Source organism: Triticum urartu, chromosome 1A (genome assembly GCF_056163025.1).
Source record: "Triticum urartu cultivar PI428250 chromosome 1A, HENAU_Tu73, whole genome shotgun sequence".
Taxonomy (NCBI): domain Eukaryota; kingdom Viridiplantae; phylum Streptophyta; class Magnoliopsida; order Poales; family Poaceae; genus Triticum; species Triticum urartu.
Genome location: NC_141873.1, coordinates 544,200,132 through 544,228,122, shown reverse-complemented (window position 1 = coordinate 544,228,122; position 27,991 = coordinate 544,200,132). Strand labels below are relative to the sequence as shown.

The window sequence follows — 27,991 nt, the reverse complement described above, 5'->3', positions numbered from 1 at the left end:
GATGCCTAGTTTCTTCGTGCCATAAAGATTTAGTATTTTACTGCTTGGCTGCTCGGATGTGTGGACCAAAGTTGGCTGCACAAACTACTGAAGTGGTGCCAAATAATTTTCTAGTGGCACAGCTGATGAGATGGCAACAATTTACGATACTAGGTACAAATTGTGACACTGTCTTAGGATGTGTTTGGTTGAAGGTGTGGTATGAATGGGTTGGGACCGTGACAGTGTCTAAATCACATCTAACAAATGATTTGTAACAACGGAAGAGGGTCTAACCTTCTCTGCACATGCCATAAACTTCCTCCCAGTGTCCACAGAATCAAACGCAAGTAGCTTCATGCATGGAGATTGATGGTGACAACGAGCAGATAGATCTTCAGCCACCCCGCTCCATTCGTTGCCACTGATGTTCTTAGGGAGCTACAAGAGGAAGAAACGACTCAAATCGACCTCTGGGTAAAAATCCTTCATTCCAAGTCATAGCCCGAGAGAGAGAAGAGAGGCATACCCAGGTGGTGAAGGAGTAGTCGCCGGAGGAGGAACCGCTGGAGATGTCTTTGAAGAAGACCATGGCGACCCCGGAGGTAGGATGCGAGACGGCGAGAGCGAGGAAGCGGCTATAGCTTAGCAAGGAAGGAAGGAGGAAACGGGGGAAATGTGACTTGTGGTCGAGGTGAAAAGGGGGTGGGGAAGGGGGAATGGGCGGTGGGGTAGATATTTTGGCGGTAGGCCAAAATGTTGGAAATGTGGAGGGAAACTTTGCGCGCGGTGCCGCCGGACCATTCACTTTGAACGATTGTGTGCATCGCAAATGATTCTTCTTCTTTGCGCGCATGGGATAAGTTTGATAATTCAAATTTTGGTGAAAATTTCCCCGGGTACGTCATTGCATAATTTAACATCACTTGCTAATTTGGGCACACAAAACAACGTACAGCAGACATACCACACTTACTGAATCAAGCAATTTTAGCAAATTAAACTGAGCCAGTTGACCTAAACATTGCTCTAACAAAAGACTAGCATTAAAAACAAAGCCTAAGTACGCATAATTAAAAATCCACCGCCATGCTGGCCTATGCATCGCCGGTGTGAGATGAGACGCCGATGACTTGTCCTGGCGACATGCCGCCGTTGGTCGACTCCGCGTCTCCTTGTCCTCGTCCTCGTCCTCGGCGCCGCCCTCAAAGTTCTAGTACTCGTAGTACTGGCTGCGCCAGAGCTCGCGTTGGTACCCCGCCGCTGATTCCTCAACGAACAGACTCTTCTCTACCTCGACCTCGGCCACGTGCAACTCCTCCTCCCGGCGCTCCTCGATCTCCAACGTCTCCTACATCTCCACCTCCCGCTCGGCGACCTCATGAGGGAGCAGGTGCTCCATGGCCACCGCCCCTTTAAAGATGTGGGTTGCATGCTGGAGTCCGAGGTGGCCTTGAATATCTTGGCATGTGCATCCTCGATCTTGGCGTGGATGGCCTCGACCCGGGCCAGGGCGACATCAGCGGCACGGACGGCAGCTCGAGCACTCTCGTCCTTTGCAGCCGCTATCGCAGCAGCAGCTGTAGGCGTCTCGGCTGCTGCAGCTGCCCTATCGGCTGCCGCAGACGCCCTCTCGGTGCAAGCGACCATGCTCAATGCGGATGCGGCGGCACTCTCGGCGTAGGCGGCCGCGCTCGGGGGGGGACGCGGCCATCATACGGGCCTTCACGAAGCGTTTCCACGGTGTCATCTTTGCAAGAAGGGGGTGCGGGAATGAGGATCCGGATTTGTGGATTCGGGGGTTGTCAGCACTAGAGCAGACGAGCCGGCGAAGCTTAAGGAGGGAGACTTAAATAGACCCGGATATTTTCATCGCAAACGGTTCCTAGAAAACAACTGTGTGTGATGTTGTAGATATTTTTCATTAGCTATGAAAGACAAATTTGGAATAAAGTGCCAACGGATGGTGTTTTTAATGAACGAGAAATTTTGTAGTACTAATACAACTGTCATGTCAAATTTTGGAAAATTTCAAGGGTCATTTGACCTTCTAACACATTTAAGTGATTTTCTAGCCATTTAATGACCATATTTGAAATTGGAACTACATGTACATGCAACAGCTAACCATAACGGTTTAAAACTCATATTTCGTGTACTTGTGTGCGATTTAATTTCATGTGCAGTAAATTGGAAGGAATTTTCAAACATATTGGTCTAACGGCTATGCCACAAGTAAGCATGGAATGACATGGCATTTCAATTCCAAAAAATTAAAAAAAATTAGAAACACATGAAACCTTGGTTGATGTAATGTCATGCCACCAAGATGATGTGGTAAAAAAATTGACATGTTTGACCAATGTTTGGACACACAGCCCTCACAAACGGGAGCAACTCTCTAGAAGGCTCGTCGTTCCAAGAGGGAACAATGCATGTTTGATGACGAACGGGAGATAACTTCCTCTTACGGCCTTCAAATTTTTTTCTACGTCTAACGTGCACTACTACAACTGTAATGTGAAATTTTTGAAAATTCTAGGGGTCATTTGACCTTTTAAAGACATTTAAGTGATTGTCTAGCCATTTAATGACCGTAATTCAAATTTGAACTACATCTACATGCAATGCGTAACCAAAACAGTTTGAAAAATCATATTTTTGTACTTGTGTGCGAGTTAATTTCATGTGCAGTAAACTAGAAGGAATTTTCAAACAGGTTTGTATCATGACATGGACACATATGCACGAATACGTATGCATGGAGTGTCATGGCATTTTAATTCCAAATAAATCAGAAACACATGAAACCTTGGTTGATGTAATGTCATGCCACGAAGATGATGTGGTAAAGAAATTAGCATGTTTGACGAAAGTTTGGACACACATCCCTCACAAACCGGAGCAACTCGCTAGAAGGTTCGTGGTTCCGAGAGGGAACAATCCATGTTTGATGACGAACGGGTGATAGGTTCCTCTTAAGGCCTTCAAATTTTTTCTACGTCTAACATGCACTACTACAACTGTAATGTGAAATTTTGGAAAATTCTTGGGGTCATTTGACCTTTTAAAGAAATTTAAGTGATTTTCTAACCATTTAATGACCGTAATTCAAATTTGAACTACATCTACATGCAATGCCTAACCAAAACGGTTTGAAAAATCATATATGTGTACTTGTGTCTGAGTTAATTCAATGTGTAGCAAATTAGAAGGAATTTTGAAACATATTGGTCTCACGACATGGACACATGCATAAGTATGCATGGAGTGACATGGCATTTTAATTCAAAAAATAGAAAAAAATGATCAGAAACACAAGAAATCTTGGTTGATGTAATGTCATGCCACCAAAATGATGTGGTAAAGAAATTGGCATGTTTGACAAACATTTGGACACACGCCCCTCACAAACCGGAGTAACTCATTATAAGGTTTGTGGTTTCGAGAGGGAACAATGCATGTTTGATGACAAACGGGAGATAGCTTCCTCTTACGGCCTTCAAATTTTTTCCTATGTTTAATGTGCACTAATACAACTGTCATGTGAAAATTTGGGAAATTCCAGGGGTCATTTGACCTTTTAAAAACATTTAAGTGATTTTCTAACCATTTAATGACCGTAATTCAAATTAGAACTACATCTACATGCAACGCCTAACCATAACGGTTTGAACAATAATATTTTTGTGTACTTGTGTGCGAGTTAATTCCATGTGCAGTAAATTAGAAGGAATTTTCAAACATATTGGTGTCAAGGCATGGGCACATGCATGGAGTGCATGCCATGGCATTTTAATTCCAAAAAATTAAAAAATGATCAGAAAAACATGAAACCTTGCTTGATTTAATGTCATGCCACCAAGATGATGTGGTAAAGAAATTGGCATGTTTGACGAAAGTTTGGACACATCCCTTCACAAAACGGAGCAACTCGCTAGAAGGTTCGTGGTTCCGAGAGGGAACAATGCATGTTTGATGACGAACGGGAGATAGCTTCCTCTTACGGCCTTGAAATTTTTTTCTACGTCTAACGTGCACTACTACAACTGTAATGTGAAATTTTGGAAAATTCTAGGGGTCATTTGACCTTTCAAAGACATTTAAGTGATTTTCTAACCATTTAATGACCATAATTCAAATTTGAATTGCATCTACATGCAACACCTAACTAAAACGGTTTGAAAAATCATATCTGTGTACTTGTGTGCGAGTTAATTCCATGTACAGTAAATTAGAAGGAATTTTCAAACATATTGGTCTCACGACATGGACACATGCATACGTATGCATGGAGTGATATGGAATTTTAATTCAAAAAAAAAGAAAAATGATCAGAAACACATGAAACCTTGGTTGATGTAATGTCATGCCACCAAGATGATGTGGTAAAGAAACTGGCATGTTTGACGAACGTTTGGACACACGCCCCTGATAACCCACAAGTATAGGGGATCAATTGTAGCCTCTTTCGATAAGTAAGAGTGTCGAACCCAACGAGGAGCTAAAGGTAGAACAAATTCCCTCAAATTCCATCGACCACCGATACAACTCTACGCACTCTTAACGTTCACTTTACCTACAACAAGTATGAAACTAGAAGTACTTTGTAGGTGTTTTTGGATAGGTTTGCAAGATAATAAAGAGCACGTAAATAAAAGCTAGGGGCTGTTTAGATAAAGAAGCAATAAAGTTAGTATAGCAAGTGTGGAAAAGTGGTGGTAGGAGTTGCGAAATTGTCCCTAAGCAATTGACTACGTTACTAGACCGATAGCAAGTTTTATGTGGGAGAGGCCACTGCTAGCATGTCATCCCTGACTTGGAATTCTCTGCACTTATGATTGGAACTATTAGCAAGCATCCGCAACTACTAATGTTCAGTAAGGTAAAACCCAACCATAGCATTAAGATATATTGGTCCCCCTTCAATCCCGTATGCATCAATTTCTATGCTAGGCTGAAGTTTCTGTCACTCTTGTCCTCCAATACATAGCCCTATCAACATACAACTAACCCTATGGTGTGATCCACGCGCACGCTCATATGATGGGCACCAAAGGACAGCAACATAACCACAAGCAAATTAAATCAATCATAGCAATTCATCAACCACCGATAGGACAACGAAAATCTACTCAGACATCATAGGATGGCAACACATCATTGGAAAATAATATGAAGCATAAAGCACCATGTTCAAGTAGAGGGTACAGCGGGTTGCGGGAGAGTGGACTGCTGTAGATAGAGGGGGGAAGGTGATGGAGATGTTGGTGAAGATGGCGGAGGTGTTGGTGAAGATCGCGGTGATGATGATGGCCCCCGGCGGCGTTCCGGCGCCATCGGAAGCGAGGGGGAGAGAGCCCCCCTTCTTCTTCTTCTTCCTTGACCTTCTCCCTAGATGGGAGAAGGCTTTCCCCTATGGTCCATGGCCTCCATGGCACGGAAGGGGCGAGAGCCCCTCCGAGACTGGACATGTCTCTCTGTTTCTGCGTTCTCAGGTTCTGCCCTTTCACCGTTTCTTATATTCCCGGAGATCCGTAACTCCGATTGGGCTGAAAATTTAACACGATCTCTATCCGGATATTAGTGTTCTTGCGGCGAAAGAAGGGCATCAACTGCCTTATGGGGTGTCCACGACGGCCCAGGGCGCGCCTGACCCCCTGGGACGCGCCCCCTGCCTCGTGCCCCCCTCGGGCATCGTCTCGTGTTGATTCTTCTTCCCAAAAATCACATATATTCCAAGAAAAGCCTCTGTCAGTTTTTATCCCATTTGGAATCCGTTTGATATGGATTTACTGTGAAACAAAAAACATGCAACAAACAGGAACTGGCACTAGGCACTGGATCAATATGTTAGTCCCCAAAAATAGTATAAAAAGTTGCCAAAAGTATATGAAAGTTGTATAATATTGGCATGGAACAATCAAAAATTATAGATACGACGGAGACGTATCAGCCCCTCACAAACCGGAGCAACTCGCTAGAAGGTTCATGGTTCCGAGAGGGAACAATGCATGTTTGATGACGAACGGGAGATAGCTTCCTCTTACGGCCTTCAAATTTTTTCCTACGTTTAACGCGCAACTGTCATGTGAAAATTTGGTAAATTTAAGGGGTCATTTGACCTTCTAAAGACATTTAAGTGATTTTCTAACCATTTAATGACCGTAATTCAAATTTGAACTACATCTACACGCAACGCCTAACCAAAACGGTTTGAAAAATCATATTTTTGTGTACTTGTGTGCGAGTTAATTCCATGTTCAGTAAATTCGAAGAAATTTTCAAACATATTGGTGTCAAGGCATGGGCACATGCATGGAGTGCATGCCATGGCATTTTAATTCCAAAAAATTAAAAATGATCAGAAAAACATGAAACCTTGCTTGATTTAATGTCATGCCACCAAGATGATGTGGTAAAAAAATTGGCATGTTTGATGAAAGTTTGATGAATATATATGTGATGATATTATATATATGTATATATATATTCTATGATGATCTAATGAATAATTAATATATATATATTATGAATTCCATTTTATATCTGCTTTTGTATACTAATTTGAATCTAGCTGTTATCATCCACATATACAGAATGGAAAGCGTATATACACACATTGAAATAGAACATATAAGAATGGAAAACAGAGTACACACATCGAAACAGAGCAATAAACAGAGCAACACTATGATTGTTGTGAATACATAGCTATCCACGTTGAAACGACTTTCCAAAATCAAACGCGTCCATAAGACCATGACCAGCAACCCTTGCCTAGGGTAGCTCTTGTCTCTGCCTGAACTCGTGCAGGCGTTCGTCCAAGCGGTCGACACGCTCGCGGTACATCCGGAGCGCGATCTCGAGCTCCAAGTTAGATATTTCATCAGAGATCACCAGCTCGAGGATGCGATGGCCATGTTCCTCTACTCCGCCCAGGAGGACACCTGGGCCAAGGAGGTGGTCGAGCCTACGGACCAGCGCATTGGCATCCGGCGGGCCGCGGACAAGGCGAACGGTGGCACCCACGCGAATGGTGCAGAGGGCGTCCGGTGCAAGTACGACGCAGCCAGCCTCTGGTGCAAGTATGGCGCTGAGGGCCTCTGCCCACTCCTGGCGAGGAATCGTGGTACTAACGGGACATGTACCCAGCTGCGACAGCAGGCAAGCGCTGATGGATCCGCTGTTGCTGTGCGGTGCGCCGCGCCTCTTGCTCTGCAGTGCTCCAACGGTCTCATCGTGCGGCGAGCCGCAGCCTATCGGCGCGGACGCGCCTAGCTTGCTCTGCGGCGCACCATCGATCATGTTGTGCGGCGAGCTGCAACCTATCGGCGCTGACATGCCTATCTTGATCCACGGCACTCAAGCGCCATGCGCCGAAGGTCTGCTCAATCCTGGCGATGATGCGCATCACGGCGTCGTCCAACGCGTTGCCAGGGAGCGCCTCGGCCTCGACGGGCCGTGGCGCCTGCTCATTTTCCTCGTCGACGAGGTTGATGGCAGGGGCGGCGCTTTGGTGGGTTGGCATGCTTGGAAAAGGTGGATGTGCTATAGGCTGCGCTTGTCGCCTCCATGCGTCGCACGCCCCCTATGTGCAATATAGCAGGGTGGCAGGCACAAGGTGAGGAAATGGCGGGAAACGGTGGCGTGTTCATAAAACGCCATCAATTCATGGAAACTTAGCATCGAGCTAGCACAAGTCGTAGATGATGATCAGATGAACACGGACCACACTAGGGAACCCGTTGGTGATGAATTCATCAATCCCAAACGGTTGAATACTAGCAAGCGTTTGCCCACAACACACACGGCCTATTCCATCACAAATAGGAAGGATGGATGAATTGTATGCCACGTATCGCACATTGTCAAAAAGTAATGCGGTAGACCTTCTTTAATTAACATGTGTTAAAAAACAAAAAACAAGGACCTCCAGTCTGAGCACACTTAACTTGATAGTTTTCTTACATGAGCTACTGGTGGAACAGCTAGTCCTTGCTAATAGGAATGCATCTTCACATCCTTATGGCGTATCCGGATGACCGCCTGTCCCACAATGGCCAATAGATGTTGTGTAGATAGAGCATATCACATACGTCTTATTAGAAGCAATCGTCTGCTTTATTATCGGTCTTCGCACACATTTCTGATTACAGACCTGTTTGCCACGTATCACACACATCTTGTTATATTGAACCGTTTATGTTCTCTTGCCTAATCATAAACAGTTCATCCGAGTGAACCGTATGTTGTATATTGCACACACATTCATCTGGCCGCCTGCTACCTCTTGAGCACTGCATTGGTTTTCCCTTGAAGAGGAAAGGGTGATGCAGCAGAGCAGCGTAAGTATTTCCCTCAGTTTTCGAGAACCAAGGTATCAATCCAGTAGGAGGCCACGCACGAGTCCCTCGCACCTACACAAACAAATAAACTCCTCACAACTAACCGATAAAGGGGTTGTCAATCCCTTCACGGTCACCTACGAGAGTGAGATCTGATAGATATGATAAGATAATATTTTTGGTATTTTTATGATAAAGAGAAATAAATATGCAAGTAAAATAAATGGCAAAAGAAATAACTAAGTATTGGAAGATTAATATGATGGAAAATAGACCCGGGGGCCATAGGTTTCACTAGAGGCTTCTCTCGAGAGCATAGGTATTACGGTGGGTGAACAAATTATTGTTGACCAATTGACAGAATTGAGCATAGTTATGAGAATATCTAGGTATGATCATGTATATAGGCATCACGTCCGAGACAAGTAGACCGACTCCTGCCTGCATCTACTACTATTACTCCACACATCAACCGCTATCCAGCATGCATCTAGAGTATTAAGTTCAAGAGAACAGAGTAACGCTTTAAGCAAGATGACATGATGTAGAGGGATAAACTCGTGCAATATGATATAAACCCCATCTTGTTATCCTCGATGGCAACAATACAATACGTGCATTTCTGCCCCTACTGTCACTGGGAAAGGATACCGCAAGATTGAACCCAAAGCTAAGCACTTCTCCCATTGCAAGAAAGATCAATCTAGTACGCCAAACCAAACTGATAATTCGAAGAGACTTGCAAAGATAACCAATCATACATAAAAGAATTCAGAGAAGATTCAAATATTGTTCATAGATAAACTTGATCATAAACCCACAATTCATCGGTCTCAACAAACACACAGCAAAAGAAAATTACATCGAATGGATCTCCACAAGAGAGGGGGAGAACTTTGTATTGAGATCCAAAAAGAGAGAAGAAGCCATCTAGCTAATAACTATGGACCCGTAGGTCTGAAGTAAACTACTCACACTTCATCGAAGAGGCTATGGTGTTGATGTAGAAGCCCTCCATGATCGATACCCCCTCCGGCGGAGCTCCGAAAAAGGCCCCAAGATGGGATCTCGTGGATACAGAAATTTACGGCGATGGAATTAGGGTTTTGGCTCCGTGTCTGGTAGTTTGGGGGTACGTAGGTATATATAGGAGGAAGGAGTACGTCGGTGGAGCAACATGGGCCCCACGAGGGTGGAGGGCGCGCCTGGAGGGTAGCCGCGCGCCCCTACCTCGTTCCTTCCTCGTTGATTGCTTGACGTAGGGTCCAAGTCCTCTGGATCATGTTTGTTCCGAAAATCACGTTCCCGAAGGTTTCATTCCGTTTGGACTCCGTTTGATATTCTTTTTCTGCGAAACCCTAAAATAGGCAAAAAAACAGCAATTCTGGGCTGGGCCTACGGTTAATAGGTTTGTCCCAAAAATAATATAGAAGTGTATAATAAAGCTCAATAATGTCCAAAGCAGGATATAATATAGCATGGAACAATCAAATATTACAGATACGTTGGAGACGTATCAAGCATCCCCAAGCTTAATTCCTGCTCGTCCTCGAGTAGGTAAATGATAAAAACAGAATTTTTGATGTGGAATGCTACTTGGCATAATTTCAATGTAATTCTCTTAATTGTGGTATGAATATTCAGATCTGAAAGATTCAAGACAAGAGTTTAATATTGACATAGAAATAATAATACTTCAAGCGTACTAACTAGGAAATTATGTCTCCTCAAAATAATATGGCCAAAGAAAGTTATCCCTACAAAATCATATAGTCTGGCTATGCTCCATCTTCACCACACAAAGTATTCAAATCATGCACAACCCCGATGACAAGCCAAGCAATTGTTTCATACTTTTGGTGTTCTCAAACTTTTTCAATCTTCACGCAATACATGAGCGTGAGCCATGGACATAGCACTATAGGTGGAATAGAACGGTGGTTGTGGAGAAGGCAAAAAGGGAGAAAATAGTCTCACATCAACTAGGCATATCAATGGGCTATGGAGATCACTACTAGGGAAAACCCTATACACAGAATCTTAGCAGCGTGCGGCTCAAAAAGGAGCGCTGCTGCTAATTAGCAGTAGCGCGGGTGTGGAAAACCCGCTACTGACAAGTGCTTAGCAGTAGCGCGCTCGGTGTAACCCGCGCTGCTACAAATATCGACCGACAGTGCCCACCCAGCTCCATTTAGCAGCAGTGCGGTGCCACGAGCCGCGCTACTGCTATAGTTGTAGCAGTAGCGCGGTTTTTCTAAGGTCGCTGCTGCTAATTTTCAAATCGGGCACACTTTTGGTCCCAGTTAGCAGTAGCGCTTGTACCGAAAGCGCGCTGCTGCTACTTTCTTAGCACCAGCGCGTTTTACGTCACGCGCTACTGCTAATCCGCACCCAACACCTTTTCCCCACCCGTCCTCCCCCTCCCCCTCCTCTCCCTTTCCCCTACCTCTCCCACTCTCACTCTTCTTCTTCCTCAATACTTCTCCCCCATTACTCTCCCTCTTCTACCTACCTTTCTCTCTCTTCATTACTCCTACCAAACTACACCACCTCCATTAATGCATCTCCTTTCTCTTTTTCCTTCCCCCTCCACTAGTTGAAGTTGTCTCCTCCCAAATTAGGTAGCTAGGTAGATGTAGCATTTAGTTAAGTGACCTATTTGCCCCATAACTAGATCTATCTTTGTCAAGAAGAGCTTTGTGCACTTTTGATCTCCTTACATCATCATCTCCACCGTGTGCTCGATCTTGAGATATAGGTGATTAAAATTTCATGCTTTTGCAAAATGGAAATATGTTTATGTGTGTGAAATATGTTTATGGAAATTCTGTGTGTGGCATGAGCTGATGCCAAATTGTGCTTTTGAGTTGCCTATGTTTTGCCGAAATGTCGATTTATTTCCGTTTCGGCGAATTCCGAGCAAACTCTAGATCTATATATGTCCTATTTTTAAGGAAGGTCATGCCGAATTTTTGTATGACTTTGATGCATGCACGCATTTTTATAATCAATTTGTTTATTATTACCTTGTAGAGTTGACGATGGTCAGTGTAACGATGGTGGACAGGTGGTTGCGGTTGGCGGTGCAGGACATGAAAGAAAATAACCGGACAGAGGTTTTATGTCCGTGTCGAAAATGCAAAGGAATAGTTTGGCTCGACCCCCATGACGATGGTCGTGTCGAAGTGCACCTGCTCATGATTGGTTTCATGAATGGCTATACTCGGTGGATAATTGAAGATGAGGATGACGATGTTGAGGATGCCGACGGGGCAGGCAATGATGACACGGGGCAAGACGAAGAGATGATTGATAATGGCGGCGGGGAAGAGGCCGGACATGGCGGCGGGGAAAGGGACGGACATGGTGGCGGAGAAGGGGCCGGACATGGCGGCGGAGAGAATGACATGGACTCCACGCAGCAGAGTTCGTTGGTATTAAGTTTAATCATGTGGGACCCTCATGTTCAAGCATTGCTTCGCAAGGAGACGAGTACTGAGAGAGCTGCTTCTAGAGAGGAGGCTAAGCTGGAGCAACTGGTGGTAGACTCGAACGCTCCATTGTATGATGGTTGCAATCCTAAGGTGACCCGCTTGAGTTTCACGCTCCAACTCCTGAAGACGAAGGCTAAAAACAAATGGACCGACACTAGCCTCGATGAGCATCTCAAGTACCTAAAGGATGTTCTTCCCGTGGGTAATCTATGTCCTAGTAGTGTTGATGAGGCCAAGAAGATTGTGTGCCCTCTTGATCTGCCACACGTTAGATACCATGCATGCATCAACGATTGCATAATTTATCGGAAGGAGCACGCGGAAAAAACAAGTTGTCCGATGTGCAATGCTTCTCGATATAAGAAGGCCGGGAAGAAATGTCCCTAGAAAGTGGTATGGTACTTACCGATCACTCCCCATCTCCAGAGGTATTTTGTAGATCCCAAGGAAGCAAAGCTAATGCACTGGCACGCGGAGAGGAAGAAGCCCGACGATGGAGATGATCCGAAGCTGAGACACGTCAAGGATGGAAGCCAGTGGAGAGCGTTGAACAGCTTCTATCGGTATTTTGAATGTGATGCAAGGAACATCGTGCTCAGCACGTGTACCGATGGCATGAATCCGTTTGGCAACCAGAACACCAACCATAGCACATGGCCTGTGTTTGTATGGATGTACAACCTCCCCCCTGGTTGTGCATGAAATCGAAGTACATTCACATGAGCATGCTTATTCAAGGGCCGAAACAACCAGGAAATAATATTAATTTGTATCTGGGGCTACTTCAAGAGGAGTTAGACACGTTATGGAAAACACCGGCCAAGACATGGGACGCCAGCAAAGGTGGGTATTTCAACATGAGAGCCGCGCTGATCACGACAGTGCAGGACTATCTCGGTTACGGATATGTGGCAGGCCAGGTGTGCCATGGATATTGCGGATGCACGCGGTGCATGGATGATACGACGTCTCAACAACTAACGTCAAGGAAAGATGGCGGGTCTGGGAAAATCGTGTACATGGGGCATCGAAGATGGCTCGAACAGGACGACCCGTGGAGAAACCATGGAGATCTATTCAATGGTCACGCTGAGCATCGAGGACCTCCACGTAAGTGGAGCGGTGCCGAAATCGATGAGCTGTTGAAAAACTGGAATGAGTGCCCCGCGCCGGGAAAGACGATGAGAAAGGCACCGGAGCCGCTGCTGAAGGTATGGAAGACGAGGTCTGTGTTCTGGGACTTGGAGTACTGGCACAAACTCGATACACCTCATTGCCTTGATCAAATGCATATCTGTAAGAATGTCCTTGAGAGCTTGCTCGCAACACTGATGAACATGCCGGATAAGACCAAGGATGGGCCGAAGGCAAGAAAAGACTTGCAAGATTTGAAAATCAAGGAAGATCTGCACATGCCGCCCCGTAAAATGTCAGACGAGACAGAAACGGAGACAGAGGCACGGGAGAAGAAGGGCAAGAAAATAAAGAAAGAGGATTATTGCCCCCCTTCTTGCTTCACCTTAAGTCAGGCTGAGATCGATCAATTCTTTAAGTGCCTTACCGGAGTCAAAGTTAGTTCCGGTTACTATGGCAAGATAAACAGATATCTAGACACGGACAAGAAAAGGTTCAGCGGGATGAAGTCCCATGACTGTCATGTGATGATGATGCAGATACTACCTGTTGCCCTTAGAGGGATAATGGACAAGCACGTACGTGACACGCTTATTGGTCTCTGCAACTTTTTCGACGTCATCTCTCGAAAGTCGATCAGTGTGAAGCAGCTCCGAAGGCTACAGGAAGAGATCGTTGTGATACTGAATGAGCTTGAGATGTACTTCCCGCCCACGTTCTTTGACGTGATGGTGCATCTGTGTGTCCATATTGTGGATGACATAATAGACCTGGGGCCGTCATTCCTGCACAACATGGTGCCATTTGAGAGGATGAATGGGATCATCAAAGGATTCATTCGTAACATGTCTCGTCCGGATGGAAGCATCGTCCAGGGCTATGTGACACAAGAGTGCATCTCTTTCTGTGAGAATTTTCTATATGGCGCAGACCAGCCGCCTGGTGTTAGTGTTGGTTTGCCTGTTAACAAGCACGATGGGAGGCTCGAAGGAGAAGGTCATTGCAACGGTCGCAGGGAACTGCACGTGGCATACTCAGATCGATGCAGCGACTTTGACAGAGCAAACTTGGTAGTGCTACAACACCTAGACAAGGTAGATCCTTTCGTGGCACTCCACAAAGAAATTATCGCAAAGAAGTATCGTGACTAGGGGTATGCAGGACGGACGCCAAAGTTACTAGAGAGCACAACTCTATTTTCCTGCATTGGTTCAAAGAGCATATTATTGCTAATCCCCCGGAGGGGGCTCTAAGGACGGATTGCTCATATACGCCTTAGCACATGGCCCCTCGCCCAACCTCGTAACCTATCAGGAATATGATATCAACGGATACACGTTCTACACGGAGGCCAAAGATATGGACAGTGATGATCAGAACTCAGGGGTGACGATGGAATGCATGACCGGCAGCGACAACGGCGCAACTGAACGATTTTATGGAAGGGTCGAGGAGATCTGGGAGCTTGACTACTCTGGATTGCACAACACGACGATGTTCCGTGTCAGATGGGCTAAGAATGTCGAAAGAGAAAACCGGATTTTCACTACCATGACTATACCCGACGCTAAGAGCACTACCGTGAACGCTATTGCCAAAAACGAGCCATGGGTACACGCTAAGCATGTGACACAATGCTTCTTCATAACCGACCCATGCAATCCCAGTCGTGTTGTCGTGAGGAGAGGCAAAAGGAACATCATTGGAATGGATGGAGTCGCCAACGAGGAAGACTATGATCAGTACGGCAACCCAGTGAGGGAAGATGACGATGATGATGAAGTATACGTCAAAAGAAGAATCAATACTACATTACCTAAGAAAAATCGTACTCCATGGAAAAGGCAAAGTCACAATGAGGGGCTCAACTATTCTTCGACGAACAAGAAGGGAAAGAAGTTGACTCAAAAACGAAAACGTCAGCGCTGAGGAACCATATGTTATCAGTCAAATGATGTAATATATATATATATATATATATTCCTATTTTGTATACACACTTAGCCATTATTATGCATGGGTCCAATGATGTAATATATATGTTCCTATTTTGTATACATATTTAACCGTCAAATGATGCAATATATATCGCCTTCCCTTCGTTCACTGCTCTCGGGAAATAAAAGTGGGAGAAAATAAAGGAAAAGAAAAAGGAAAACTGGCAGTAGCGATTTCCTTATAAAACAGCTACAGTCAAGCTAGCAGTAGCGATTTCCTTATAAAACCGCTACAGCTAGTGAAGGTAGTAGCAGCGCGTTTTATCTAAACCGCTACAGCTAGTGAAGGTAGTAGCAGCGCGTTTTGTCTAAACGTGCTACTGCTACGTCCACTTAACCCAAAATTCTCACTCTCCCTGCTTCATCCCGCCTCTTTTCCCCCCAAATCCCCACTCTCTCTTCCCCCGTAGCACCATCGCTCCCCGGCGCTCGCCCTCGACCCGGCCCTCGCCACCGACCCGACGCTCGCCCCCGACCCATCGGCCCTCGCCTCCCTCCTCTGCTTCCTCCCCTCCCAACCTCGGCCATCGTCGGGCCTGCCTCCTCGCCCCTGCACCCTCTGTAACCCCCCCCCCCTCTCAGCTAGCTAGGGTCTTCGGTTAATTTACTTAGGTTTTAGTTAGGGCAGTAGGTTAATTAGGTTATCTATTTAGTTATGAATTTAGCTAGGTTTTAAAATAGGACAGAAATTTAGGGTTAAGCAATTGTAGTTAAAAGAAAATGCAGCATTTAAGCAAGGGATATTTAAATTAGTGCCCCTGGTTCCTTAGTTGTGCTCACTTTTCCCCACGCTCCAAACATTTGCTCACTTTTCCCCTCTTCCTTAGCTGAAACTCTCACAAATGCTCAGAGCGGGTGTTTGCCGTCTTGACCGTCCATTGACCGTTAGTTGCTGACGAGTGGGGCCGAGTCTTCGTCTGACTGTTGCTTGATGACGGGTGGGACCGCAAGGAGACACATATTGGGCAGCTTGTCTGAATCTGAAACAGATCTAGACAGGCCGCACTGCACAGCGCCGCCCCGCCCCCTCCGCCAGCGTCTTGCCGCATCCACCGCAGTTATTTCCTCCACCCTATGCCCTCGCCCGTTCGTCGGCGATGCCGCGTCTCCGCCAGATATAGCCCACCCCCCCCATCTGGGATTACATAGCGATGTTGAGTGAGGACGCCCGGAATGCAGTCGATCGTGGAGAGGATTGGGTCGAATCCGTGGGAGATAATTCATGGATTAAACCTGGGTAAGCATTGTTTCCTCTCAAATTGACGTTCTCTGTCGTATTGTAGGCCGTATTTGACTTCTGTTTGCTTGAATCGTTCGAATTTGTGCTCGATTTTACCCAGCTAACTGAAGCCTTTGTTTCCTTCCCCAGCGAAATAGGATTGATCCCGCGCTGGCTTTCCGGCTGGCGATTAGAATGGAAACTAGTGTGCTGTGTGGTACTAAACCGCATTTGATTTCATCATTTTTCTATCCCAAAGTGGTAGAAACCAGTATGTCTTTCAAAGATTTGCGAGCTGCGCTCCGAAACACCTATCCCTGGAGTGATGCTGATGCTGTTGAACTGAATTACTTCAGCAGTGACGAGCAAAGATTTCCCCCACTAACTTGTGACGATCATATGCCGTTGCTTTTTGTTGGGATTGCTGGCTGCCGATTCGGTAAACTCCAAATCGATGTGCTTCAGCCACGCGCAGAAGGGGTGAAGAGGAAGGGAGTTCAGACATCATCTATCTGTGCTAATAGCCAGCACCCCGGCACTCCTTGTAGGTCGACACCAAGTAAAGCAAGTGGTTCATGGAGCCACAACATGCCTGCTGCCAATTCTGGTTCTGATTCAGCTGCTGCTTCTCATGTACCTTCTGCAGTTGGTGTAGAAGAAGATGCAGAACCTGACGAGGCAATGCCTACAAATGATGATGAAGACGAGATGATGTTTCCTGAACTGGTCGATGTAGCCAGTCAGCAAGCAATGGATGACGAATATATGGAGGAGCCCATCAGCCAAGCTAGGTTTGATGACACTAACGATGAAGAGAAGGTGGAGAACATGGACAGCTTAATCAAGGATGAATACGATGGTGATGACATGCCAACAATTGAGTGGAATAGGGAAAAACCTGAGCTTAGTGTAGGTACCATTTTCCAATCAATGGTGGACTATCGGAATGCAGTGACAACATGGTGCATTATATCTGAAAACACCTATAAGATTAAAAGGAGTGAGCCAGCAAGGTTCACAGTTTTTTGTCCATATCCTAGGTGTAGGTGGAGGTTGCATGCATCTCGTATGAGAAAGAGCAAATATATTCAGGTTTAGTTAGTAATTTAGTTTCAGATCATTGAGTAAGGTTTCTTAACTGTTCTTTACCCTTTTATTTTGTTTCAGATAAAGAAAACCCCACACAAGCACACCTGTCCACCTGGAGGGGGAGGGGGAAGGCCAAAACCAAGCTAGCAAAAACTAGGTGGGTGGCAGATGCTATATTGGATTGGCTGAGAGAAGAACCTGGACTTGGTCCAACAGCACTCCATGGGAAGCTTTTTGAGAAGTACAAGATAGAAATTCCTTACATGAGAATTTTCAATGCTAGGGAAAAGGCTCTTGACAGAATTAATGGCCAATGGAATGACAGTTTTCAGCTGCTTTACACTTTCAAAGCTGAAGTGGAGATGGCAAGTCCAGGGAGTGTTGTAGAGATTGACAAGCATACAGTTCCATTCAAAATAAAAGGGAAGTCATTTCAGAAGGAGTGCTTCAGAAGGGCTTTTGTTTGTTTCAAGGCTTGCTGGCAGGGGTTTCTAGATGGTTGCAGGCCCTATTTGGCTGTAGATGCTACACATTTGACTGGAAGATGGAGAGGACAGCTAGTAGCAGCTTCTGCAGTTGATGGACACAACTGGCTATTCCTAGTTGCATTTGGTGTGGTGGAGGCAGAGTCTGAGGAAAGTTGGGTCTGGTTTCTGCAGCAGTTGCGCAACATTATAGGCACACCCCCAGGTTTAGCTATACACACAGATGCTTGCAAGGGTTTAGAGAGTGCAGTGGAAATTGTATTCCCTGGAGTGGAGCATAGGGAATGTATGCGACACCTAGCACATAATTTCAAAAAGAAGTTCAAACGTAAAGTTTATGATGAGAACTTATGGCCAGCATCATACACATGCAGCAAAAGGAAGCATGAACACCATTTGAGAGTGTTGTATGCTCAAAATCCTCTTGTGAAGGAGTACATGGATGCACATCATGGCAAGGTGTGGTCAATAAGTAAATTCAACGAAATCTGCAAAGTAGATTATGTGACCAGTAACCTTGTAGAATGCTTCAATTCAAAGTTCAAGTCAGTGAAAGGGCTCTTGTTGTGGCAAGCATTTGACAAGATGAGGCAAATGATCATGATAAAGATGGCTCTTCGCAAAAGAATTGCAGAAACACAATATGTTGGTCATCAAATGCTCCCATCACTGATTAAGGCATTGCACTTGAAGGCAAGAGGACTGAAGATGAAATGTATTCGATCTGGTACATATGAGGGAGAGGTTACCTATACTGACACTAAAAATAGGGTATGGAGGTATCCTGTGAACCTAAGTACTAGAGAATGTACTTGTAGGCAATGGCAGATCCGTGGGAAGCCATGCATACATGCCCTACATCTGATGAGCGTTATCGGGGGTGCAGATGGTGAAGTTGATCAATATTGCTCTGAGTATTTCTCTGTTGCCAAATTTATGGCTGCTTATGCTGACAATGTGCCTACACTATTGGGGAAAGATCAATGGAACATAGTAGATCCAGGGTTCAAACTCCACGCTCCTGTCATTACTAGACCACCAGGAAGACCAAGGAACCAGAGGATTAGAGCAGGTGAGGAGGGTCGTCTACCAAAGAAGCGTGCTTGCAAAAAATGTGGAGTTCTGGGGCATATTGCTAGGCTTTTTACCAATGCAGTGGATGCATCATTTGGAGAGGAGGAAAGATGGACAGCAGCCAATGCTGAGGAGAATGCAGCAGCAATGGAGACTGAAGATGCAGTGGAGAATGCAGCAGCAAATGAAGCATCTTGGTATGTGTTTGCACCCTTTGTAGAATGCAGCTACCCTTTTGTTTGCATTTGTTCTCTTTTTTGCCTATGGCTTATAATTTTATTTACCAGCTCTAGGGAGAAAAGGCCAAGAGATGAAGAAGCAGAAGATTTTGAAACCATGGCCTTTGTTTGCATTTGTTCTCTTTTTTGCCTATGGCTTATAATTTTATTTACCAGCTCTAGGGAGAAAAGGCCAAGAGATGAAGAAGCAGAAGATTTTGAAACCATGGCCTTTGATGGTTTTGAATCTATAAGAGAGGAAGAGGAGGGCGTAATTTTTCCAATTGTGCCTTTAAAGATTACTGAACCCATAGATGACCGTCAAATGGTCGTCAAGTGCTCGACGAGTGCAACTACTCCATCAGCACCTCCACGAGGAAAACCCCTAGTAAAGCCCAAGATCAAAAGGAACAAGAGTCTGAAAGAAAATAGCATCTAAACTAGGGAAACCAGGAGCAAGATGGTGAAGCCAGCTGCAAACACAAGGAGCAAGTCAAAAATTTGAATTAAGTTGTTGGGAAATGTTTGTGTTGTCAATTTGAGGGCGAGTGGATCGCTTAAAACTTGGTAGATTTGTATTAAGATGTTGGCATCTTAAAACTTGGTAGATTTGAGCTACTGTGGTAACTTATCAGTTGTAATAATGTTGCTTCTACTTTGGTTTCTTATTTGAGTCAGAATTCAAATTTCCATCAAAATTTGAATTTAAATCAATATTTCAATTTGGGCCAAAATTTGGATTCGAGTCAAAGTTGAAGTTGAACATTGGAGGTTCATTGCTCTGTGCGGTGTATTTGATCGAGCATTTGAAGTCCAATATTCGTAGGTGAACAGTCTGAATGAGAAATGTGCTAGAAACGAGCTCGAAAACTAGGGTAAACAGCCCTATTTGAAATCAAGTTTTTTTTGACCTTGCCTAAATGAGGCATATATATTTTTATTAACACTTGTTCCATATATATAGGGTAAAAACGAAGTCTCACTATTTATTGATTAATATTCATATTACTACATTTTTTTGAAAAAAAATTCTTTTAATTCAAAACCATCAAATAACATGTTTTAGATATGAAAATGAAAAGGTAAGTTCAGATCCTTCTTGCTCACTCCAAAATGAACCTATGGAGATTTTTCTGATTTTTTTTAATTATTTTGATTTTTTTTTGAACTATTCTACGAACTCTGAAAATGTTCATAGGTGATAGCTCATTTGTGTGAAGACTTTTTTCATGAATATGACCTACACCAATTTTATATCTTTTTCTCATAACCTTGTCACATATGACGGCTATGTGCGCAAGAATTACAACATTTTGATTTTTTTGAATTTTTTAAAAACATTTGAACTTGATTTCGACAGAACACTTCAAAAAATGATTTTTCAAAAAAACGCCCCTATACCGAGTTTATATTTTTTTTATGGTAACTAGGTCTCATAAACGGACGAACTACGTTTGTTTTATATTTTTGCGATTTTTCTAATTTAGTTATGGCCATTTGAAATCTGGTCAAACCCTAATAACCCCGTTGACTCGCTCATAACCCCGCAGAAATGCTCCAAACCCTAGCGTCGAACGTGCGCCGTCGGATCCTACCAAGCGCCAAACACCACCCGTCAGATGTGGGGCAGGCATGCGTGATCCGCGTGATGCATCCTGATTGGCTACTGCACTGTCCTTCTCAGATTTTTTACGATCTGCCCCACTTTACATATGAAATTGTATTTTTCGCACATGACCACCACATGTCAGTGTTAAGAGTTGGTTCAAAAATTGAAACTGCAAAATACAATGTGGCAAATTGTCAATATAGCTTTCCCTTCTCCTCTTCTCCATCTGACAGACAAAGGCATCGAGCAGATCGAGCAATTCCTCTGTTTCTTTCCCCATCTTCTCGTTCCTCTTCCTCTCGGGCAATTCCTCTGTTTCTTCCTCTCGGGCGATATGTCGACCTCCTCGTCAGCCCCCCGTTCCACGTGGCCGGTGTATGGTCCAGTGCTGATGACTCGATGCCCTGACTGCCCACGGACTGTGCCACTGAAGCGGTTGACTTCAAAGGAGGAGAAGAATGGGAACTTTGGGCGCGAGTTCATCAAATGCGAGAGCAAGCCGGAGGGGCAGGTTAGATCTAAGTTTTCCTCGCATCCTTTATCTCTAATTTCTCAAAAAATCTGTCAGATTTGGATTTAGGTTACATGATTTCGTTTTCAGATCATGAAGAAATGCCACCATTTCGAGTGGATGGATGATTACATCCAGAGGCTTCAAGGGTCGCGCTTGCTAGATTCGAGGGGGAATGCAATCCGCGAGTCCAATCTGCCCCATGACAGTGCCGCTCCGGCAGCAGCAGCGCGTCCGGAATACCCGATGATGGTAGATGTCGAACTGAAGACGGAATTGAAGAAGATGAACAAGAACTTCAAGCAGCTAATTGAGTTGAAGAAGCAATCCAATCTGATAGCTTTAGGAATACTTGCTCTAGGAATTTTTTACTTGATGGCCATCTCTCGTTAGAGATGTTTGTCTACTGTTGTTGCCACTGTTTAGGAATCCAAGTCTATTTATCTCAAATGCAACTCTGTTTAGTGAAACTGTCGATCACTGAATGTATGTAGTTTACTTTTAAGTTTCGACACTTTCAGTTTCGGCAGAAAACAACTACCAGTTCTGTGATAGGATTATTTTGTTATCTAATAACCTCGAGTATTGGATCATACCATAGCTCGTCAGATGACAGTAAGTATTACTTGAGCAGCACAAGGAATATACATCAAGTTCATCTCTTCTCTCTCGCACTTGCCAAACTTTTGTCCTCGAGTTCGTCAGTTCAGCTAAAAAAACCTAGTTCGCTGGCCCAAAAAGAAGCCCAGAAACAAGCGATGTTTCTTTTTTTGTTTAGGAAGGATTGCTTTGTTCTTTTTTGTTTCTGATTGCTTTTTTCATTAATTTGATTGCCCAATCTCTTCTATCTCATTGAGGAATTTTTTTGGCTTTCCTTTATGGGTCCCTTCATTTTTTAGAATCAAAGTATTTGCAAACTGCAGTATTATTATGCCTAGCGAACCAATACTTCATGATTAGAAAAATAAGTCTAACCCTATTTTTTATATACTTCAAACATAGTGTAGTTAAAACTACACTTTTGACTAAAGCCAAATATCTCAAAGTATTTGATACTTCAATATTTCCGAAAACCAAAGTATTCTTTGAATACCTAAAACATACAGAGCTCTCAAACCAAAGCCGTGTACAAATGTACAATATGTTCTTATTTTTAGAAGGCATCTATAAACACATCATTTAGTTTGTTTGGTTAGTTTTTCCCACGCCAATTAGCCGTGTCTAAACTTGGGACAAACAAAATACAAACATAACAAAACATTAATATAACACACATAACTTAACTTAGATAGGGTTTCTAGGGCAACATAAGTTCTTACATAGACAGTGATAGATAATAGTTTAACCTTACATAGATAGCTCGGGCAACACACACACCAAACTCACACTACATAGTAGATAGATAGGGTAGCTAGGGCAACACCGTCTTCTTCGCCGCCGGCTTCACCGTCTTCTTCGCCGCCGGCTTTAGTACTCCTCCTCCTCAAGGCCGTTCTCGCCGAGGTAGTACGGGAGGCTGCGCATGCGGTTGCGAGCGGGGAAGACACTCTCGAAGTCGGTGAAGATGTTATAGGTCGTGAATGCGATGAACTCGCACCCACACCAATACACCTTGCCGAGCAGGTAGTAGGCATCGAACCTGTTGGTGAAGTGGATGACGAGCCCTACCACTGGAGCATTGGCGTGGGGACGCCGCTCCACGAGGTTGAACATGGGCGGCGAGCCCGCCGGGAGGTGGTGGAAACCCGCACAGAGGAACCCCCGTGCAAGCTCAGTGCTTCCCCTCCAGCGGGAGAACACCCAGACGCGGAGGGATTCCTCGACGACGATGTTGGCGGGGTACCGCCGTTCCGGCACGGTGGGCGGTGCTTGGAACGTCGGCCCGTTGTACTGCATCTTGCTCGCTTCGCTGAGTGGAACGGCTTCGGCTTTTGGGGGAAGAAGAGAAGAAGTTGGAGGCGCAGATGGATCTGTAGAAGAACAGGCAATGGAGGGCAGTTTAAATAGCCGGGGAAGATGAATTGGGTACACGCGCAAACAGCCGGCGTAGATCGTGACTCAGTGCGTGCGTGAACCGATGCGATCATCAATGTGTGAACGTGAATCGATGCGAGCGTGCTTTGAGTGCTCTGCGTTGGCGGCTGCCTGCCTCCCCTTCTGCGTGCTCTGCGTTGGCGGCTGCCTGCCTCCCATTCATGAGCGTGCGTGCAGCCTGCGGCGTGAACCAATGCCTCGACATATGGACGAGACTGTGCGTGCAGCCTGCCCCTTCTACCACCGGCACGTATGCCTGCGACGCGTGAAACGACGCTGCGGAGCGACTAAATCCGCCGGCAACCGTGCGGCACAGATCGATGCGTGCGCGTCGGCGTGCATGCTTGCGATTAGGTCTAGGTCACTAGATGCGTGTGTGGCGGTGTTCGCATGCATAGCAGGCTACATCGATGCCAAAGCCGGGCATGCATAGCAGGCTGCATCCATCGATAGCAGGCTTTTTTAATTTATTACCAACAAACTAACGGGCCCGTCCTATGAACACAAACACGGCCCAACCAGCGAAGCCACAGCCACAGTCAACAGAGTCCAACGTGGCCCCACAAGTCAGTCAACGGCCAAGACGGCAAACGTCTGTTATGAACATCTGTGAGAGTTTCAGCTAAGGGAATGGGGAAAAGTGAGCAAAAGTTTGAAGCGTGGGGAAAACTGAGCACAACTAAGGAATTGGGGGCACAGATGGAATAAGCCCTTTAAGCAATTGTCCAAATCAACATCCCTTGTTAAAGAAAATTTAGGTAGGCTAAATTTATATGCAAATTTGAACTCGACATGTGATATGTGGATATGTCATGTTTTGGACATGTCATGTTTGGAATTTGAACATGTCATTTGGACATGTGATGTTTTGGTTCAATTTTGGTAAATGATCCGAGTGGCCTATGTTACACCGGAATGTTGATTCATTTCCGTTCCGGTGAATTCAGGCGCTCGATATGTCCATTTTTTAGCAAAGGTCATGCCAAAATTGGCCGTGAATAAAGGCATGATTTGTGCTACATAGTTGGCATATCGAGTGCTGACACATAGATTTCTTTTTTATGTCATTTATCATTTATTCATACTTTTAGAAATAAACGAGGACACTTAATCATAGGAAAGATGTCGAACAACGAAGAAACTGGGCCTTCTGACCAAGATGCAGACGACATGGATTATGAGGGTGAACAAGAGTACCTCGACTATTTGACTGCTAAGCAAGGTTTGCAGGTCGGCCTCGATGATGGTACTGACACCTACATCGACACTGATGGCGCCGGCACCGATGGTGGCACTGAGACCGGCGCGGAAGGTACCGGCGGGGAAGATACCGGCGGGGAAGGTACCGGCGCCGATGCCGCTACCGAAAAGAGGAAGCATAAGAAGCAGAGGATACGAAAACCTAACAAACTAGGGATTGGACGACTTGTGATCACAAAGATGGCACCTGGAAAGTTTGAGCCATTAGAGCCGGAAGAACCTCGCAAGTGTTATGGGAACCAATTAGGATGCATCCTATGGGAATGCACGAGCATCAACGACGATGACTTAAGGAGTAAAGAACATTTGACGCAGTTGCTCCTAACGAAGTTGCACAAGAGATTCAAGTTCCCCGACCAGGATGATAACGTAGAACAACCGTGGGATGATCCGAAGATGAAAAAGATTAACAATCACGCCATGGGCATGTTTAGCAATGATTTGGCCTCCTGGAAAGGGAGGGTGAAACGAGCTATTGAGGTTGAGGAACCCCTGTCCAAGATTCTGGAGGAAAATCCGACACTTACGGAAGAGGAGTCCGAAAAGTTCAAGGACACTTGCGCTACCGAGGCAGCCAAGGCTAAGGCTGCGAAATTCAAGAGCCTTCAGCAAAGGAACACGGGGAAGCATCGCTTCGGAGCCGTGGCTACCTCGGTAAAAGGCCCATATGGGATAAGGAGGACGCGGAACGTGAAGCCGCGGGTCTCCCAGACCCCTTCGCGAAGTTCACCAACCCCTTGGAGCATGACTTCATCAGGGCCCGCTACAAGTGGGACAAGGAGAAAAAGGTTTTTTACATGGACCAGATCACTAGGAAATTGATTAGACTACTAGAGAAGCATCACCAGCTTGCAGCCGAAAGCCCTACTTCTCCGACAAGGCCCAAGTGGGACACCCCTCTCAACCGGGCCTTGAACGAACTTAAGGGACTCCCTTTGGGCCAGCAGCCGCAATATGGTCGTGTGCACGGCGCTGGAGACGGCGCCATGTGGAAGGTGTTTTACAACAAGGGCCCGCAGGCCAAGAAGCAAAAAAAGAAGTTTAGTCAGGCGGACATCGACGTGAAGGTGAAGCTTGCGGTCGAGAAAAAAGTAGCTGAGGACGCGGAAAAAACAGCCGAGGAGAAAAATGAGTTGCTACAGCAGGCAGTCAATGCAGCTGTAACTACCTGCAGAAATGATTTCGCTACTAACTTGGTTCCAGCTATCATCAACTGGACGAAGGAAAATCCAAACAAGACTGTACATGATTTCCCGATGCCCAGTTTCGTCGGGAGCAACTCCATGAACAACAACAACACCGCACCATCACTTGCTCACGCAACCGGGCCTCCTCTCGCGGTCGCTCCTGCTCATAGTAGCCCGTCCTCAGTCTCTGGCGCGCTAGGTGGGCCTTCGTCTTTGGCTAAGCTCGACGTCGTCACGGTAATTACATGTCGCACCAACATATATATATATAGAATATTTCATTTTCATTGCCTTTCGGATGTTTTACGCCACAGACATATGTGTTTGCAGGGCGAAGAAACCCCGTGCACCATACTCTACTTGATAAAAGGCCAGAAGGTCGATGTGGGAAAGGGGATGATATTGAACCCCTTGAAACCCACGTTCCACAACCAGTCGATCCCCGCTGGGCACTTCAGGGTTAGCTTGTCCGGTGTGAAATCGGGGCACGAGGCGTTGCCTCCTCCAGTACAGCATGTGGGAGAGGACGACGAGACCCCGCCGCGGATTGGAAGCTGCAAGGGTTGGGTGCTGCTATGGCCGAAGAATCTTATTCGTCTAGAGCCGGCCGAGAGCACACCAATAACCACACATCAACAAGCATGTGCGGAGACCACCACCCTGCCTACGCAATTACCAGCTCCTGTAGTGCCGAGTGAGAGCGGCGGACGACGTGATGAAGGGGGTGCAATAGTACTGGCTGATGTAATCGGTCCTGTAGAACAGAGAATGGATGATGAGACGGAGGTCGACCCTATGGGTTTTCTCAATACAAACGCGTATGACGGTGACATAGATATGATGAGTCAACCATATGACGAATCGGGCTATCAGCATGCTAATGAGGATATGGATGATATGCCCGGGCAGGAAGGTCGTTGGAAGGATTGCAAAAAGTCTCTCTTCATGAATTCCTCACAGGACACGCCTGAAGATGTCGCCTCAACACAGGCTCAACTAGCCGGGGGTCGTACAGTGCTTAGCCCGGGAACCCTGGGGCAGGGGTTAAGGAAGGGTCTGGAAGGTGTGCCCAAGAAAAAGGAGAGGAAGAGATCGGGGAAGATAACTGCCTCCAAACAAGCCAGAGCACAAAGCAGCCAGACGATGCATTCTGAAGAGCGTGTACCCGTGAAAGGTGCGGCCATGTTCCATCTCACGGGCGAGCCGATGCTACCGAAACCGCTGGAGGCACTATTAGGGGATCTCGGGAGACTGCACGACCATGTGTTGTCGACTGAGAAAAGCCTACTAGCCTCAAAGGATCCAGGATATCCGACATACGCAGCTCGTGTGCCTGAGGGGAAGTGCTACGTCGAGACACAGCCCGCAGAGGTGTTCTTCCTGCGGTTTGACCATATCTTTGAGATGTTTCTGACAAGGCGGCTTGATTTTACAATCGTCTGCCTTTTTGCGCTACATATGAGCTCAGTCATGAAGAGTGAAGAAGTCTCGCAAATCTGTGTGGCGGATCCGTACTACATGCACGAGTCTTTCTTGAGTCTCGGCGACTTTGAGCGTGAAACTGCTAGGGAGTACCTCCAAAACTTCATGGTACAGAATAAGGACCGGGAAATTTTCCTCATGCCTTATCATCCAAAGTAAGTCAGTTCCGGACAACCCTTTCGTACATTTCAAGCATTCCTTCTCTCTCATATGGGGAATAATTTGAGGTGTCTTTTCCCCGCAGCAACGGGCGCGCCATCCTTATCATTCTTTACCCACAAGTCTCCCACGCCGTGTATTTTGACCCTTCCAGAGACTACGAGAAAAAAGACTGCACCCACATAATGAATATTCTAGATGATGCTCTCCAAGGCTTCAGCATTAGAGGTGGCCACATGCAGATCAGGAAACAAAGGAACAAGAAGATGGGTTTCGCGCATAAAACTAACTTCTCCTGCATCCCTGTCCCAAAACCAAGCAAGAAGGATGGATTCTACATCGTCCATCTCATGATTCAGTTCAACACGGATCACCAAAAGCTTCGCATGAGAAGCAGAAATGATGATCATATCCACAAGTGGCTAGGATCTCATGGAGAAGCGGATTATAAACTTAGAGATGACTTCTTTAGCATCCAAAGCGACATTGCGACGATCATCATGAAAGAAGTCGTCGATGAGAAGGGGATGTTCCACCACGGCCCTATATCGCGAGCCGACGTCCGAACTCGCATAGGCATGCAACGTCTAGACCTCACGCCGTTCAAGAAGCTAGGGTCCATCCTCGATGATATGGAAGGATGGAACTTCTAGTGATTTATGATGCCGATGATGATGATATGTGTCGGTTGAACTTGTATACTTTTTGTAGC

General features: G+C 45.6%; 1 protein-coding gene and 1 pseudogene across 1 annotated transcript; both read left to right on the top strand.

Annotated features, from left to right (window-relative positions):
* Window positions 1–11,362: 11,362 nt before the first annotated feature.
* Window positions 11,363–12,523, top strand: LOC147992442 (uncharacterized; annotated as a pseudogene).
* An 8,457-nt stretch (window positions 12,524–20,980) lies between these two features.
* LOC147992441 (uncharacterized) lies at window positions 20,981–21,550 on the top strand. The gene is made up of 2 exons (XM_087540541.1): window positions 20,981–21,157; window positions 21,248–21,550. The coding sequence occupies exons 1-2, from the start codon at window positions 20,981–20,983 to the stop codon at window positions 21,548–21,550; spliced, it is 480 nt and encodes a 159-aa protein (XP_087396667.1).
* The last annotated feature ends 6,441 nt before the right edge of the window (window positions 21,551–27,991 follow it).

Excerpts from the sequence above, each read along its gene's own strand:
- LOC147992441 (XM_087540541.1), top strand. The coding sequence starts at position 20,981 with ATGTCGACCTCCTCGTCAGCCCCCCGTTCCACGTGGCCGGTGTATGGT. Across the intron at positions 21,158-21,247 it reads AGAGCAAGCCGGAGGGGCAG|ATCATGAAGAAATGCCACCA; the intron begins GTTAGATCTAAG and ends TTTCGTTTTCAG.